Source organism: Macaca nemestrina, chromosome 10 (genome assembly GCF_043159975.1).
Source record: "Macaca nemestrina isolate mMacNem1 chromosome 10, mMacNem.hap1, whole genome shotgun sequence".
In the NCBI taxonomy this organism is placed as follows: domain Eukaryota; kingdom Metazoa; phylum Chordata; class Mammalia; order Primates; family Cercopithecidae; genus Macaca; species Macaca nemestrina.
This window is the reverse complement of record NC_092134.1, coordinates 34,003,674-34,017,766: the sequence shown is the minus strand read 5'-3', so window position 1 is coordinate 34,017,766 and position 14,093 is coordinate 34,003,674. Positions and strand designations below refer to the sequence as shown.

Below are 14,093 nucleotides of genomic sequence, written 5' to 3'. Positions count from 1 at the left end.
TTTTTTTTTTCCTTTCAAAAGTGGGTTTGTAACTATTGGCCTAAATTATTTTAGAAAACTATAGCTGTACTTTCAACACAAGGCCACCCACTCAACTCTGAGCCTAGACTCTTTGAGAAATAAGAAGGTATAGGAAATTTGGCAGGTATTTTTCTCTTGTATCTTTAAATCTCAGTAAGTTCACAACATTTTCCTAACCAATATTGGAACAAGAAATTATCACAGGGGTGGGGGGGGGGTGGTGGTGACTAGTCTCACCCTTTAAGGACAATTAATTTTTCTACTTCACAAGTTTAACTTCTTATTTGGATCACAATATGCTACTAAGATACTTAAAAGGTCACTTTTTCAGGCCAACTGCAATGATGTTTTCATTATAGAAAAGTTATGTAAAAGTGGAAAAGAGATGTAAGTACATTAACGTGTAAAATGCACCACAGCAATGGGAAAAAATGTTTTAATTAAATATGTATGAGCTCTATCGTGCACAAATGTTTTGTTCAAATGGATGACTCCAAGAGCTCTGTGGTTCCACTTCAGTGTCTAATAGGCACTACTCACTTTAACCTTCAGCAAGTCCTTTATGAATACTATCCACCCAAGTGTACAAAAATGCCAATTCATGTAGGGCCATCAGTATTATTGTTATTTCTTATTCTGTAAAGGCTGCATTTTGAACATTTTAATAAGGGTCAAAGCATTCCAAGTCAATCTAGTTGGCAATTGTTGGAAACACAGGAGGTGCTTTAGAAAATGAGTTGGTAATAATTTCATTCTTCCCCGTTTTGATTAGAGTTTACAAATGTAACTGTCAGCTAGTTATCATGGTGAGGTTATGGATCAGCCCTCCTCCAAGTAATATAAACTTCTTAATACAGTCTTCAGACTATGAATCTACCATAACACTGCCAGTGTTTTGATATCATCAGTATATTCATCTTCCTTTATTTCAAGCTATGTTAGATTTTACCTCTTCTATTATCTACTGTAATTTTTTGCTGACAACCAACTGTTAGTAAATACATATGTTGAGTGATGGTGATTATGTGAAGAATGAGGGGCAAGATCCCTTTGGTGTAGTGTGTGTGCACCCATGTGTGCATGAAGAAATGTGTGTATGTGTGATATGCATGTAAATAATATAAGGGAAATACTGTACTCTCCTTGAGGGTAAGGATCATGTCTTACTCACTGTTACATCCCTAGTGCTTAACACTGTCTCTGGCACATAAATGATGTCTGAGGAGTGTTTTTTGCATGAATGAGTGAAGGGTACTAATGGTCCATGTTCCCATTGGCAAAATAAGGCTTCCAGTTTAAAAATGAGACTGGAGGTCCACCTACAACAATCTGTTGTGTTTTCGGTTTTTACAGGCTGATTTCTATGCACACGGCATTCTGCTGGGACTTGTGAGGAAAGCAAGGAAACTGAATACACAGAACTTGGACTTGAGAAGCTTCCAGTCTAATTGGGGAGACAAGATACATACAAGTGAAAACTTAACTCCTAATTCTGGAGAGAGAATAATAGCATGCCAAATGTATTTTTTTTCATGTCAAATGTAACCACTGCGTGAGTTCAGAAGAAAAGAGGCTGTTCTGTACTGCAACCATTAAAGAAAGCTACCTAAACCGGGCAGGAATTGAGTTATACCTTTGAGGATAAAAGACATCAGGGAAGGAAATGAAATGTCTGTCCAGGAGGAGTGGGTAGAGAATACAGATGAGCAAAGTTATTAAGATAAGAATAGATTCTTTGGGGCTTAAAATTTAGGAAGCAGTCATTAGACTTTGAAAAATAAATATGATGGTAGAGACAAATATAACAAGGAAATAAATAAGCATGCACGTTTTGTATAGTAATCACTTCATACCTAAACTCCTTGGTGAAAAAAAGTGTTGAAACTTAGACACATTCTCCATGTTGCAAACTCAGGGGAAGTGAGTGAAATGTCAGAGGGCATGGCAGCATTCCCAGAGGTTAGTGAGTATCAGGTAGGCTTTGCCAAGCATGAGGGAGGTGGTGATATTTGACTTCTGAGGAGATGAACAGGTAAGGTGGGATCTGGGCAGATTTTCAGACAAAAAATTCTGTTGTGAAGTGGCTTTTGGATTTAACATAGATGTAACTCTCCTAAAGTCTTAGGTGACCCGATGTACTTTTGAAACTATTCATTGATTGTACAAATTTCTATTTATTTTACATTTTTAAGGACACAGAAAGATCTAAACTGTGTGCATAACTATTCTACAAACCAAAATGAAAACCAAAATGAAATACATAAAGGAAAAGTTTGAAATTTTGTCTTTAAGATACAGGGAAAAAAAATCACACATCAGTAAAATCAAGGATAAATATCAGCCTGAAAGAGGAGCAATAATCAACACACATTTAAGAACAATTGGGGGCCAGGTGTGGTGGCTCACGCCTGTAATCCCAGCACTTTGGGAGGCCGAGGCAGGCGGATCATTTGAGATCAGGAGTTCTAGACCAGCCTGGTCGACATGGTGAAACCCTGTCTCTACTAAAATTATAAAAATTAGCTTGGTTTGGTGGTGCACACCTGTAATCTCAGCTACATGGGAGGCTGAGGCAGAAGAATTGCTTGAATTGGAAAGATGGAGGCTGCAGGGAGCTGAGATCACACCACTGCACTCCAGTCTGGGTAACAAAGTGAGACTCCCTCTAAAAAAAAGAACCAAATACCAAAAAACAAAAAACAACTGGGGTCTTTCTTTTCTAACCATATCTAGACATTGGTGAAAACAGTCCTTATTAAAGATAATCATAGCCATGGAGATAAATCATCCATGTATTGCATTAATGTGTGAGAGGATGTATTTAGACAGATTTAGCAAATAATTTTTAAAGCTTTCAATAAATACTTTAAGTTACTTATATAGACGTTTTAAATTCGCATTCATTAATGGATTCTTGATTGAATAAAAAATTAACTTCTGAAAATATTTCCTAAATAAAGTACATCTATGCATGGATGCACTATGATGTTTCAACCAACATTAATTATATCCTTTTGATTTCTACTGTCTTGTTCAAAAACGCTAATAAGACCTGCACTACATCATAGTTAATAGGAGTGTGGTGCTTGTTGCTTAGGCAACCGGAGGAATAAATGCAGGTCAGAATGTGCTTCAACAAAAACAAAAGCTAGAATATGATACTGAGTGGAAACTAAGTAAGTCTAACAGATTTTTCACCACATTAAAGAAATATGTTTCTTACAGCAAGCCAATCATATTCATGTATTTAACTAAGTTTGCAATTATATAAATTAGATTATGTAGATCAATAAATAATTTTTATAAAGGTAGAAATTAATCGCTTATGATACTAGTAGCAAATAAATGGTGTATAACAGCATGTAAAGCACTAATTGATTATACCACTTCATGATTTGCTTCATTTTCATAATTAATTAACTCCTCTAAATGGCAATTCAAAGTTTTTTTAAAAGATAATTCTGTCTCATGAAGAAAGTATTTGATTGGTCCATCTAAATTAATAATATTTTCTTATTTTCTAGGAAATTATACCAAATACTTTGAATTAAACAGGTAAAGAATATAATCTACGATTAGCCCTTGGTTACATCACATATACCCAGGATTTTGCCTTCCATATAAATTTTGAAGTGCTTATACATGATTCATTCATGAATAATTTTTACAATCTCTCTTTGAATGCTTATTTGAAACCTGTTTGATTAACCTTTAAGTTCGAGGCTTTCAAAAAGGTATTATATTTGCTCATAAGTGTTTAACATTCGGAGGAAAAATAAGCTGAATTAAAGTCTTTCAGCGTGGCCAAATGATCCAGGAAATCCAAAGACCTAACTTCTCATGGGACCAGAATAAATTTGGAGAAGGATTTGAAGGGTGGGAATGAGAAACCCTTATTTCAAGTAGACGTAGGGAGAAATAATTAAGATATTGAAATGTACAGTAAACATAAATAATAATAAGAAGACTTCAATTCTCTTTGATAGTTCCTCTAATTCTTAATGCCATCTGTTTAGTGTCCTAAGTCTGTCCTAAATCTGCTCAGTGTTCTAAGACTTTCATAGCAATTGAATAACTTTCACTTTTTTCCATTTCAATACCCAAATATCTTGTCTATATAACCAGTGATAGTACTTGATAAACACAAGAAAAATAACAGTAGCTGCATATCTCAGTATAAAAAAAACCAACAAATCACTCATAAAGCATTCTGTGCATATAGTTACTTAGAGCTCATATATCTTACTATACTTATGTCTTTTATTTTTAAAAACTCTTGGGCATACATACTTTTGGAGAAGAAGCAGAAGTCGAATAATGTTAATAATCTTCAAATCTATAATACTCAAGTCAACCTCAGAGAAAAGTAATCTAAGACAGAAATTAAAAAATCTAACCAGCTTTCACTATTGTGTTATCATTTCTGGTACTAGTAAGCTGCAGGTGTCAGCCCTATTATTTTATTTAGGTAGGGCTATTACTTATTTCCACAAGTCATTTGTGTTCTACATGCCCGTGTTATGTAGGTCTCTCTAAATTTAGGGAGTGATATGTGTGATGGGTACTTAAAATAAAGGAAAGGTAATAGAGCTGTGACGTAGCTTAACAAGGGGAACTGATGAGCACCGGGGGAGGTATGGGAATGATTAGAAAGCTGAATTGTTGGTTTGCACAGTTCCCCATCCTCCTTCCTCACCTATACGCAAAACGGTGGAAACTTAGCACATGCCAGGTTTCGACTGCATGTAGAGCAGAATTCAGAAGTACATGACTATACTTAGTCCACCAACCTCTCTTTCTAAATATTGACAGCTAAATAACCAAAGTGTTTATTTTCCGCCTAAAGTAATAAACAACACTTCATCGTTCTTCAATCAGCATGTGGAAGTAAACGCTCTCCATAAATGACCATCTGAAGCAATTTGCTAATGAACTGAAGGTTGTCCACATGATTTAAACTGCTTATTGAACAATTATCAGGAAAAGAAATGATCTTCACACCATAAACACAGCAAATTGTCTCATTAACCACTAAATGCTGATGCTCAAGTGAAATAATATAATAATCAAGAATTAGCTGAAGAGTGATATAATCCAAGTATTCTAAGATTACAAATTTATAAAAAAATCATACAAAGAATGACAGGGAGAATATCAGTATTAATTTTCTTTCACTGCCTATAAATAGCACTCTCATCAGTTCATTCATATAACATATATGTATATAGATACATACAGATCTCATTTTTTAGCAAGAGTCTATATGTACACAGTAAGTTCAGTCCTGAGGGCATCCAATTTTCCAATGCAGTTACATACATAAATCTGACCGATTTTGGTGCAAATCAGGCTGCCTCTGAGCCACGTAAGACACATAAGAAGCAAAGACAGACAAAAGGCAGCTCCGTGGACACAGAGAGCGTCTTACCATAAACTGCACATTGTCAAATCCATTAGCCATCAGGTGGTTCTCGTACTGAGGTAGCCCAATGCTTTCCAACCATTGTCCCACTGTTTGGACAGGGCATCTGGGTCCTGTAAGAGGATGAAGAGGGAAGCGTTTAAGCAGGGAGTAGCCGTCCACGGGGTAATAGCGGTAGTCCTGGGCTGAGAGGTGGCATTGCCACATCATGCCCCTGGGAAAGTTGCTATCAAAGGAGCCCGCCAGCTTGACAGATTAATGTTCTCAGCGAGACAGCAAAGTCAGAAGTAAAACATAGTTTGTCAGGCAGGCTGTGGAGTATGACTTGATCCTAGCTCCACATTTCTTACATATTAATCTTTACTACCGACCAGTACGTCATACAGCCCCCAAAACCAGGCAGCAGAAGAAGGCATATCAAGCTGTCAGCTTGGGCTGGTCTGCGTTCTATGTGATTGTTGGAGTACTCCACAATGAGCAATGCACGGCCGGCAGCCAGAATTCTTTTTTATCAAGTACTCCTACACTCATCAGTATGCAGCTCCATGCTCCTTGCTCCCCCTCGCTCGCTCCCCTTCATTACCCAGCCCAGGCTACACCTCGCATTTTCAATAATAGCCATCAGATAAGGCAGATTTTTTTTGTCTGCAAGCTGTAAGCCTGCTGCTGCTGCTTCCTCCTACACACCCATCCAAGCGTCAATCTTGAATGATGAGAGCAGTCAAAACAAATGCAGAAAATAGCAAGATTCAAAAGCAAACCAAAGTGCTTAAATCTGAATTGAATCTTCATACTGGTTATACGTTACAGAGCTATTTGTTGTGGAATTTTACGTTTCAAAAGACACCAGGAAACGCGAAGCTTGAACTATAGCTTATAACAGAGCTCACGACAGGTTCCCTTTTTCCTTTTCCTTTCTTTCCTGTCTTTTCTTCTTCTTTTTGAAATGCAGCACAGATAAATGTTTCTGATCTGAAGCTTTGCAGTGTTTGGAGAATAATTATTCTGTTTCTTTACCATGCTATAGCAAAATAAGCCTATCCGAGATATATATATATTTTTTTTCTTTTTTGAAATACTGCAAAATACAGAAACTGCATCGCAATCTTGAAGTCAAGATAATTTATTTCTTGTTTGCATGGTTTCTTCCAAACAAAAGTATTATTAGGCACAAGAAATCCTTTTTCCCCTTTGATATTTATAACCCGATCTACCAGGGTTACCATTCTAAATTAGCTATAAAGGAAACATTAACAGGGTATAATTGTTTTTTAATAAAGAAGATGAGCCTTAACCCAAAATAATTCAAGAATAACAGATGTAAATGTGTGAGTTTTACTGAATGGCAGATAGACTTGGTAATTTATTTAACAATTGGGAGAAACCAGGGATTAAGAATAGAACCCACAGGACTAGATCATCAGAAGAAATAGACTCTTAAGATTGGGAGAGAAGTTGCAGAAAGGTTAGTCTAACCCTTTTCCTAACGGAGGCATCCCTAGCTAAAATGTTCCTAGAAGAATATCTTCCAACTTCTACTTGAATACTGCCTGTAACAGAGCTCTTACTACTTCTCACGAAGCCTCAATTTATTAGAAAGATATTTCACTTCCTACCTTGCTTCTACTCACTGCTCCAGCTCTGCCTTTGGAGAAGCACAGATTGAGAACGGTGCCTCTTCCACATAAAGAGCTTTAAAATTTAAAGACAACTCTCTCATCCCCCGAGAGCAGCTGCCTGGCACATAGCAAGTGCCTAATACAAATTTATTGAATAAATGAAACATCACTTTTCTTTTTTCCTCAAACCTCATCTTTCTCTGTTTCCTTTCTCTTTTTAAAGGCATTGTCAACTTTCCTAGCACACAGACATTAAACCTTAAAACATCTTCTACCTCTCTTTCACTACTGAAATCAGTCCCCAGGTTCTATCACCCCTCTTTCCCAGTGTGATCCATTCCCTTGATTCTATTTCCTGTTTTACGTTTACAGAACTGCCGCCTACATTGATTTTGTCCTCATAGTTCAGGCACACCTAGCCTAGCGGAACAACGACTTCTATATTGGTCTTTCTACCTCTGATATTGAAAAAAATTAATTTTATGCATGGTATCAGAATAATCCCTTCAAGACACAGTTTTGATTACTACTCCCTGTTTCAAAACCCTTCTGTGGTTTTCTGTTGTCTTCAAAATCAACTCCCAGCTCCTCTGATGACATTTTGGGGTCTTCATGATTGACTGCAGTTCATCTAACTTTATTTCCCCTTTTCCACTGCTCTAGCCAGTCAGGATTACTTGCCAGTCTCTAAAGCCACCCCATAATCCACTTTGGTTGGCTTTATTATGTCCCCACATTTCTGTCCATTTGTTGGCTTTGAATCAGATGCTATTTCCATTATGAAACCTCTTCTAATCTTCTATCAGGAATAAATCTCTTTCTTCTCTGTCTTAAATGGCATTTTTAGGCCCTCTATTGTAACAGGTATTTTCTGCCTTCAATTTTAGTTGTTTGTGTCTGACTTACTTCTTGAAAGCAGGCAATATGCTTTGCTAATATTGCACATAGTAAAGATTCAGTACATACCTGCTAAACAAAATAATGTAATTTCATAATCCAAAGTACAAAAAATTCTTCTGTTTTCAAATTTAAAAACAGTTTTAACTTTATCCCAAGTCTCTACATTATTTGTTTAGAAGAAGATAACTTGTTTTTTAAACAGATTTTTTCAGGTCTTTTAGCTCATCATCCTCATCCTCTTTTTGAATAAGCAGCCCTGGGTGGACTGCATCGTACTTGATTATGTTTTGTTGCTGATTGGTCCTGGATTTTTAAATAAGATCAAAGAGTTTGTAGTAGTCTATGAATCAATCTTAATAGATTCTAGCTGCTCAACATTACCTGTAGGAGAAGCTAAAAACAAGACGCTATTTGTCCCTGGCCAGCTCTAAAGCTGTTACAAGGGGGGAAAAAAGGAAAGTCTCAATTATAGCTTCTCCTAGGATCACAGCCACAGTGCTCCTCCTGGTCATTTTAAATTATAAATAGTTAAGTATACTACATAGAAATTGAGTAAACATGACGATAACATTTTGGCTTGGCAAGGCACATGCTGATTGGCCAGCTCTTCAAATCTGTTTCATCTCTTAAAATGCAAACCAGGGGCCAAGTACCTGGCAGAGCACCATACACATCCTACTTATTAAATAAACTTTATTAAATAAATGCCTGAGTAACTAAATGAATAAATGATATTGGAAATGGCTTTCTTGAGATTCTCACTTCTTAATATAGAGAGAGGTAAAGAGGGAGAGGAGAGAAAGAATGTGTGTGTGCACAGACATAGAGAGTGGACTAATAGACACTGCAGACTCAGAAAGGGGGAGAGTGGGAGAAGGGTGAGAGATGTGAGATTACATAATGGGTACAGTGTACACTATTTTGGTGGTGGGTACACTAAAAGCCCAGACCTCACCACTATGGATATATCCATGTAACAAATCTGTACTTGTACCCCTTAGATCAATAAAAATAAATAAAATTATATATTACAAAAGAGTATATTTGTGGTGGGGGTTATTTCAAGGTTCAGACTGCTATATAAGAACACAAATCAGAGAAAATGGTGGTTATGAACTGCTTTACAAAGTTTATATAGACTGCCTGAATTTTATTCTTTTAGCTATTCAATCCTTCAATTTTTATTCAATAATTTTTACATGTTGACAAAATGTTATAATACATGGAGGATGAGCTGGGAGAGGATGGGGTAGACTGAGGTATAAAACAGAAGGAAGAAGGGGAAAAAAAAAAGACCCTGAGTCATGTTGTTTGTTTGTGGTTTTGTTAAAGTATTTTTCTCATGAGTCAAACCTCTAAAAGAATCTTGGTTCAGGTCTGAAGATCACTCTGTAATAGTGTTTAAATATATTACTCGCTTTACCTAAAATACTTTTATGGAGTCTTAAAATTCTTAAAGCATAACAACACACTAATTAGGCAGGAACCTTTATTCAACTAGAATGTCTTTAATTCCAAAAGTGAGACAAGAGGAAGGAAAGAAGAAACTGACCATTATTTCAGGTTACCATGTCCTAGGCAGTGTGGTGTGAATTATTATCCCTATTTACCATAAGGAAACTGAAGCTCAGAGTATGTGGTGAAAACAGGAATTTTCTTTGTCACAGTCTTTTAAAAAATAATAATTCTAGGGGTTTTACTCCCATAATGGCAGTGTGAGGAGCTCCACAGGTCCAAGCCCCAGTCAAAAAACTTAACTGTTGAAAATTATAAGCAAACAATAAAAAAAGCCTACACAAACAAAAACCGAAAACAATGCCAACAAAAACCAACCATCAAAGTCTTTGCAAAGTGTCCTAAGAGCATATAATGTAAAAATGTTTATTCTAAAAACAGACACTAAAACTTGGTAAGAACAGAGATTCTGAGATTCTGTAGCACTTGAGCCATGACTTCCTCTGGCCCCTCCTTCCCCTGCAACTCATCTCCATAGATGCTCCACTTTGGTTGAAAGTGTCCAAGAGAAAGGGCTTCCCTTCCCCTCAAATCCCAACCAAGAGGCACGGGATCTCATCAAAAGGGGCAGGCCAGCATTTCCAATTTCCTCTAAATCTAAGTTGTAGAGGTTCAATTCCTGGTAAGTGTGCCTGAGAGGTCAGGGGCTCCCTTCTTCCACCCAGACCCCATTCATAGAGTGGAAAGTTCATCCCAGCTGGGTCAGGCCAAAAATATTGGGATCTTGACTGCCCTCGACTGCTTACATATAGGATAGAGGTTCCATGCCCAGAAAGGTAAACTAAGAAGACCAGAGGCTATCATTCCTGCCCCTTGTGTGGAAGATCGGCTCAAAGATTTTGCTTAAAGGGACAGTCAGTTTATAAGAACAGAAAGCTCTAAAGCTTTCCCCCAAGAGGTTGACTTATTTGTTTGTTTTTAATTTTTATTTTGTGTTTAGGAGTACATGTTCAGGTTTGCCACCTGGGTATATTATGCGATGTTAAGGTTTGGGGCATGAATGATCCTGTCACCCAGATACTGAGCATAGTAGCTAATAGTTTTTCTTACCTTGTCCCCCTCCATCCTTCCCTACTCCAGTAGTCCCCAGTTTCTATTGATGTCTTCTTCATGTCCATGAATACCCAATATTTAGCTCCCACTTATAAGTGAGAACATACAGCATTTGGTTTTCTGTTCCTGCATTTATTTCCTTAGAATAATGGTCTCCAGCTGCATCTATGTTGCTGAAAAGGATATAATTTTTTTTTCTTTTTTAATGGACGTGTAGTATTCAATGGAATATATGTACCATGTTTTCTTTATCCAGTCCACCATTGATGAGTACCCTGGTTGATGCCATGTCTTTGTTATTGTGAATAGTACTGCGATGAACATATTAGCACAGATTTCTTTTTGGCAGAATGATTTATTTTCTTTTGGATATAGACCCAGTAATGGGACTGCTGGGTCAAATGGTAGTTTGTTTTAAGTTCTTTGAGAAATCTCCAAACTGCTTTCCACAGAGGCTGAACTAATTGACATTCCCACCAACAGTGCATAAGCATCCCTTTTTTCTGCAGCCTCGCCAGCAGCTATTATGTCTCTTAGTAATAGCCATTCTGACTGATGAGAAATGGTATCTCATTGTGTCTTTGATTTGCACTTCTCTGATGATCAGTGACACTGAGCATTGTTTCGTATGTTTTTTGGCCACTTGTATGTCTTCTTTTGAGAAGTGTCTGTTCATGTCTTTTGCCCATTTTTAATGTGGTTATTTATTTTAATTTGTTAAATTAAGTTCCTTATAGATTCTGGATATTAGATATTTGTTGGAAGCATAGTTTGTAAATATTTTCTCCCATTCTGTACATTCTGTAGGCTGTCTTTTTATTCTGTTGATAGTTTCTTTTGCTGTACAGAAGCTCTTTAATTTAGTTAGGTCCCACTTATCAATTTTTGTTTTTGTTGCAATTGCTTTTGAGGATTAAGTCATAAATTCTTCCCCAAGCCCAATGTCCAGAATGGTGTTTTCTAAGTTTTCTTCTAAGATTCTTTTTTTTTGTTTTTTTTTTTTTTTGAGATGGAGTCTTGCTCTGTCACCCAGGCTGGAGTGCAGTGGTGCTGTCTCGGCTCACTACAATCTCCGTCTCCTGGGTTCATGCCATTTTCCTGTCTCAGCCTCCTGAGTAGATGGGACTATAGGCACTCACCACCATGCCAGGCTATTTTTTTTTTTTTTTTTTTTTTTTGTATTTTAGTAGAGATGGGGTTTCACCATGTTAGCCAGGATGGTCTCCATCTCCTGACCTCATGATTTGCCCACCTCGGCCTCCCAAAGTGCTGGGATTACAGGCATGAGCCACCATGCCCGGCCTCTTCTAGGATTCTTATAGTTTGAGGTCTTATATTTAAATCTTGAATCCATCTTGAGGTAGTCTTGTATATGGTGAAAGGTAGGGGTCCAGTTTCATTCTTCTGCATATCGCTAGAGAGCTATCCCAGCACAATTTGTTGCATAAGGAGTCCTTTCCTCATTGTTTATTTTTGTTGATTTGTCAAATATCAGGTAGCTGTAGGTATGTGGCTTTACATCTGGGTTCTCTATTCTCTTCCATTGGTCTATGTGTCTGTGTTTGTACCAGTATCATGCTATTTTGTTTATTGTAGCCTTATAGTATAGTTTAAAGTCAGGCAATGCAATGCCTCTGGCTTTTTTCTTTTTGTTTAGGACTGCTTTGGCTATTTGGCCTCTTTTTGATTCAATATGAATTTTAGAAAAGTTTTTTCTAGTTCTGTGAAAACTGATGTTGGTAGTTTGATAGGAATAGCATTGAATCTGTAGATTGCTTTGGCAAGTATGGTCATTTTAACCATATTGATTCTTTCAATCCATGAGCACAGAATGTTTTTCCATTTGTTTATGAAACTGAGTTTATTTGACACAGAGTGTGAGGAAGTTTAAACCTAAAGCTGTTATCAAAATCAATGGAGATTACACAGTGGCTCATTCCTGTAATCCCAGCAATTTGGGAGGCCGAGGCGAGAGGATCGCTTGAATTTGAGACCAGCTTGGGCAACATAGCAAGCCCTCCATCTCTACAAACAATTAAAAAGTAGCCAGAGATGATGGCATGTGCCTATCATCCCAGCTACTCAGGAGGTTGAGATGGGAGGACTCCAAGGCTGCAATGAGCTATGATTGCACCACTGCACTCCATCCTGGTTAACACAGCAAGACCCTGTCTGTAAAAAAACAAAACAAACCAAAACAAAAAAATCCCCCCCCCAAAACCCAATGGAGATATTTTGGTGACAAACAATCAAAAAGTGACCAATAGCTACAGTAGAGAAATAAGCTAAATGGTAGGTTAGCTAATTTTAGAGAAACAGAGAAAGACAGTTAAGAAGAGCCCTGTTGAGGTCAAAAGAAACTTCAAATACTAGCTTCAAAAGTTCCTCCTTCCCAAATTTAATTGGAGCAGACTCTGGAGCAATTTATAGCTGATGGATTGTCAAAAACAATAGAGCAATCAGCAGGCAATTACTGGAGTCTAATATCTGGATGTGATATCAAATGAGACAGACAACAGAAAGATTAGGAAAAGAGACAAAGAGAGCCCTGGTATAACCACTGCCATCCCAAAACTGTGCAGATGGCCAAGGCTACACCCTTGAGAAGATAAATACAATGTGATGCATCCATACAATTGAATATTACTTGACAATAAAAATAAATTAAGTGCTGATATATGCTGCAAATTTCACAAACCTTGAAAACATCATGTCAAGTGAAAAAAAAAGCTAGTTATAAAAGACTATATATTGTATAATTCTGTTTAAATAAAAGGTCAAGAACAGACAAATCTATAGAGACAGAACGTAGATTAGGGGTTTCCTAGGGCTGGAGAAGGGAACTATGGAAAGTGACTATTAATGGATTTAGGGTTTCTTTTTAGAGTGATGAAAATGTTTTAAAATTGTGATGACAGTTGCACAGCTCTGTGAATATACTAAAAACAACTGAATTGTACCTTTTAAATCAGTTATTTTTATATATGTATTTTATATACTGTATCAGTAGATTTAAAATTATTGAATGATGATATAAAATAACAATAAAAATAAATCTTAAAATTTCTTTAAATTTACAAGAACAAAATGCACATACATAATTGTATATAAATATACATTGGGATTGTTTCATGCATACTGGTAGTTTTAGTTTTAGTGCTCTGGGTTTTTTTTCTTCTCTAGTTTTCTTGGTTACTCCTTCTTCCATTCCTGTCCTACAATCTGCATCATCCATCCTCCCTGCAAGGTTATTCATGTTAACAAACTGGTATATATATTCACATATATTTACCCATTTTCAAATAACACACACACAAAGGCAGATATGTTCGGATATATATGTATATGGGAGAGTATTTTTGGTATGGTTTCATCAAAATGAAATAATATCACTCACTTTTCTGAACCTTAGTTTGCTCATTTAACATCTTATAAAAATTCTACTGGCCGGGTGTGGTGGCTCACGCCTAATCTCAGCACTTTGGGAGGCCAAGGCAGGCGGATCACAAGGTCAGGAGTTCAAGACCAGCCTAGCCAATATGGTGAAACCTTGTCTCTACTAA

General features: G+C 36.9%; 1 protein-coding gene across 14 annotated transcripts in view; it reads right to left on the bottom strand.

Moving 5' to 3' along the window:
* LOC105463367 (ankyrin repeat and sterile alpha motif domain containing 1B) overlaps positions 1 to 14,093 on the bottom strand; it is a 1,291,052-nt gene that overhangs the window by 422,284 nt on the left and 854,675 nt on the right. For 13 of the 14 annotated variants that reach the window (XM_071072455.1, XM_071072454.1, XM_071072448.1 and 10 more), the window contains exon 15: positions 5,450 to 5,556. In XM_071072455.1, coding sequence (XP_070928556.1) covers positions 5,450 to 5,556 — 107 coding nt within the window. Of the gene's footprint in view, positions 1 to 5,449; positions 5,945 to 14,093 lie in introns of those variants that run through there. The other variant, XM_024787209.2, reaches the window with a different exon arrangement.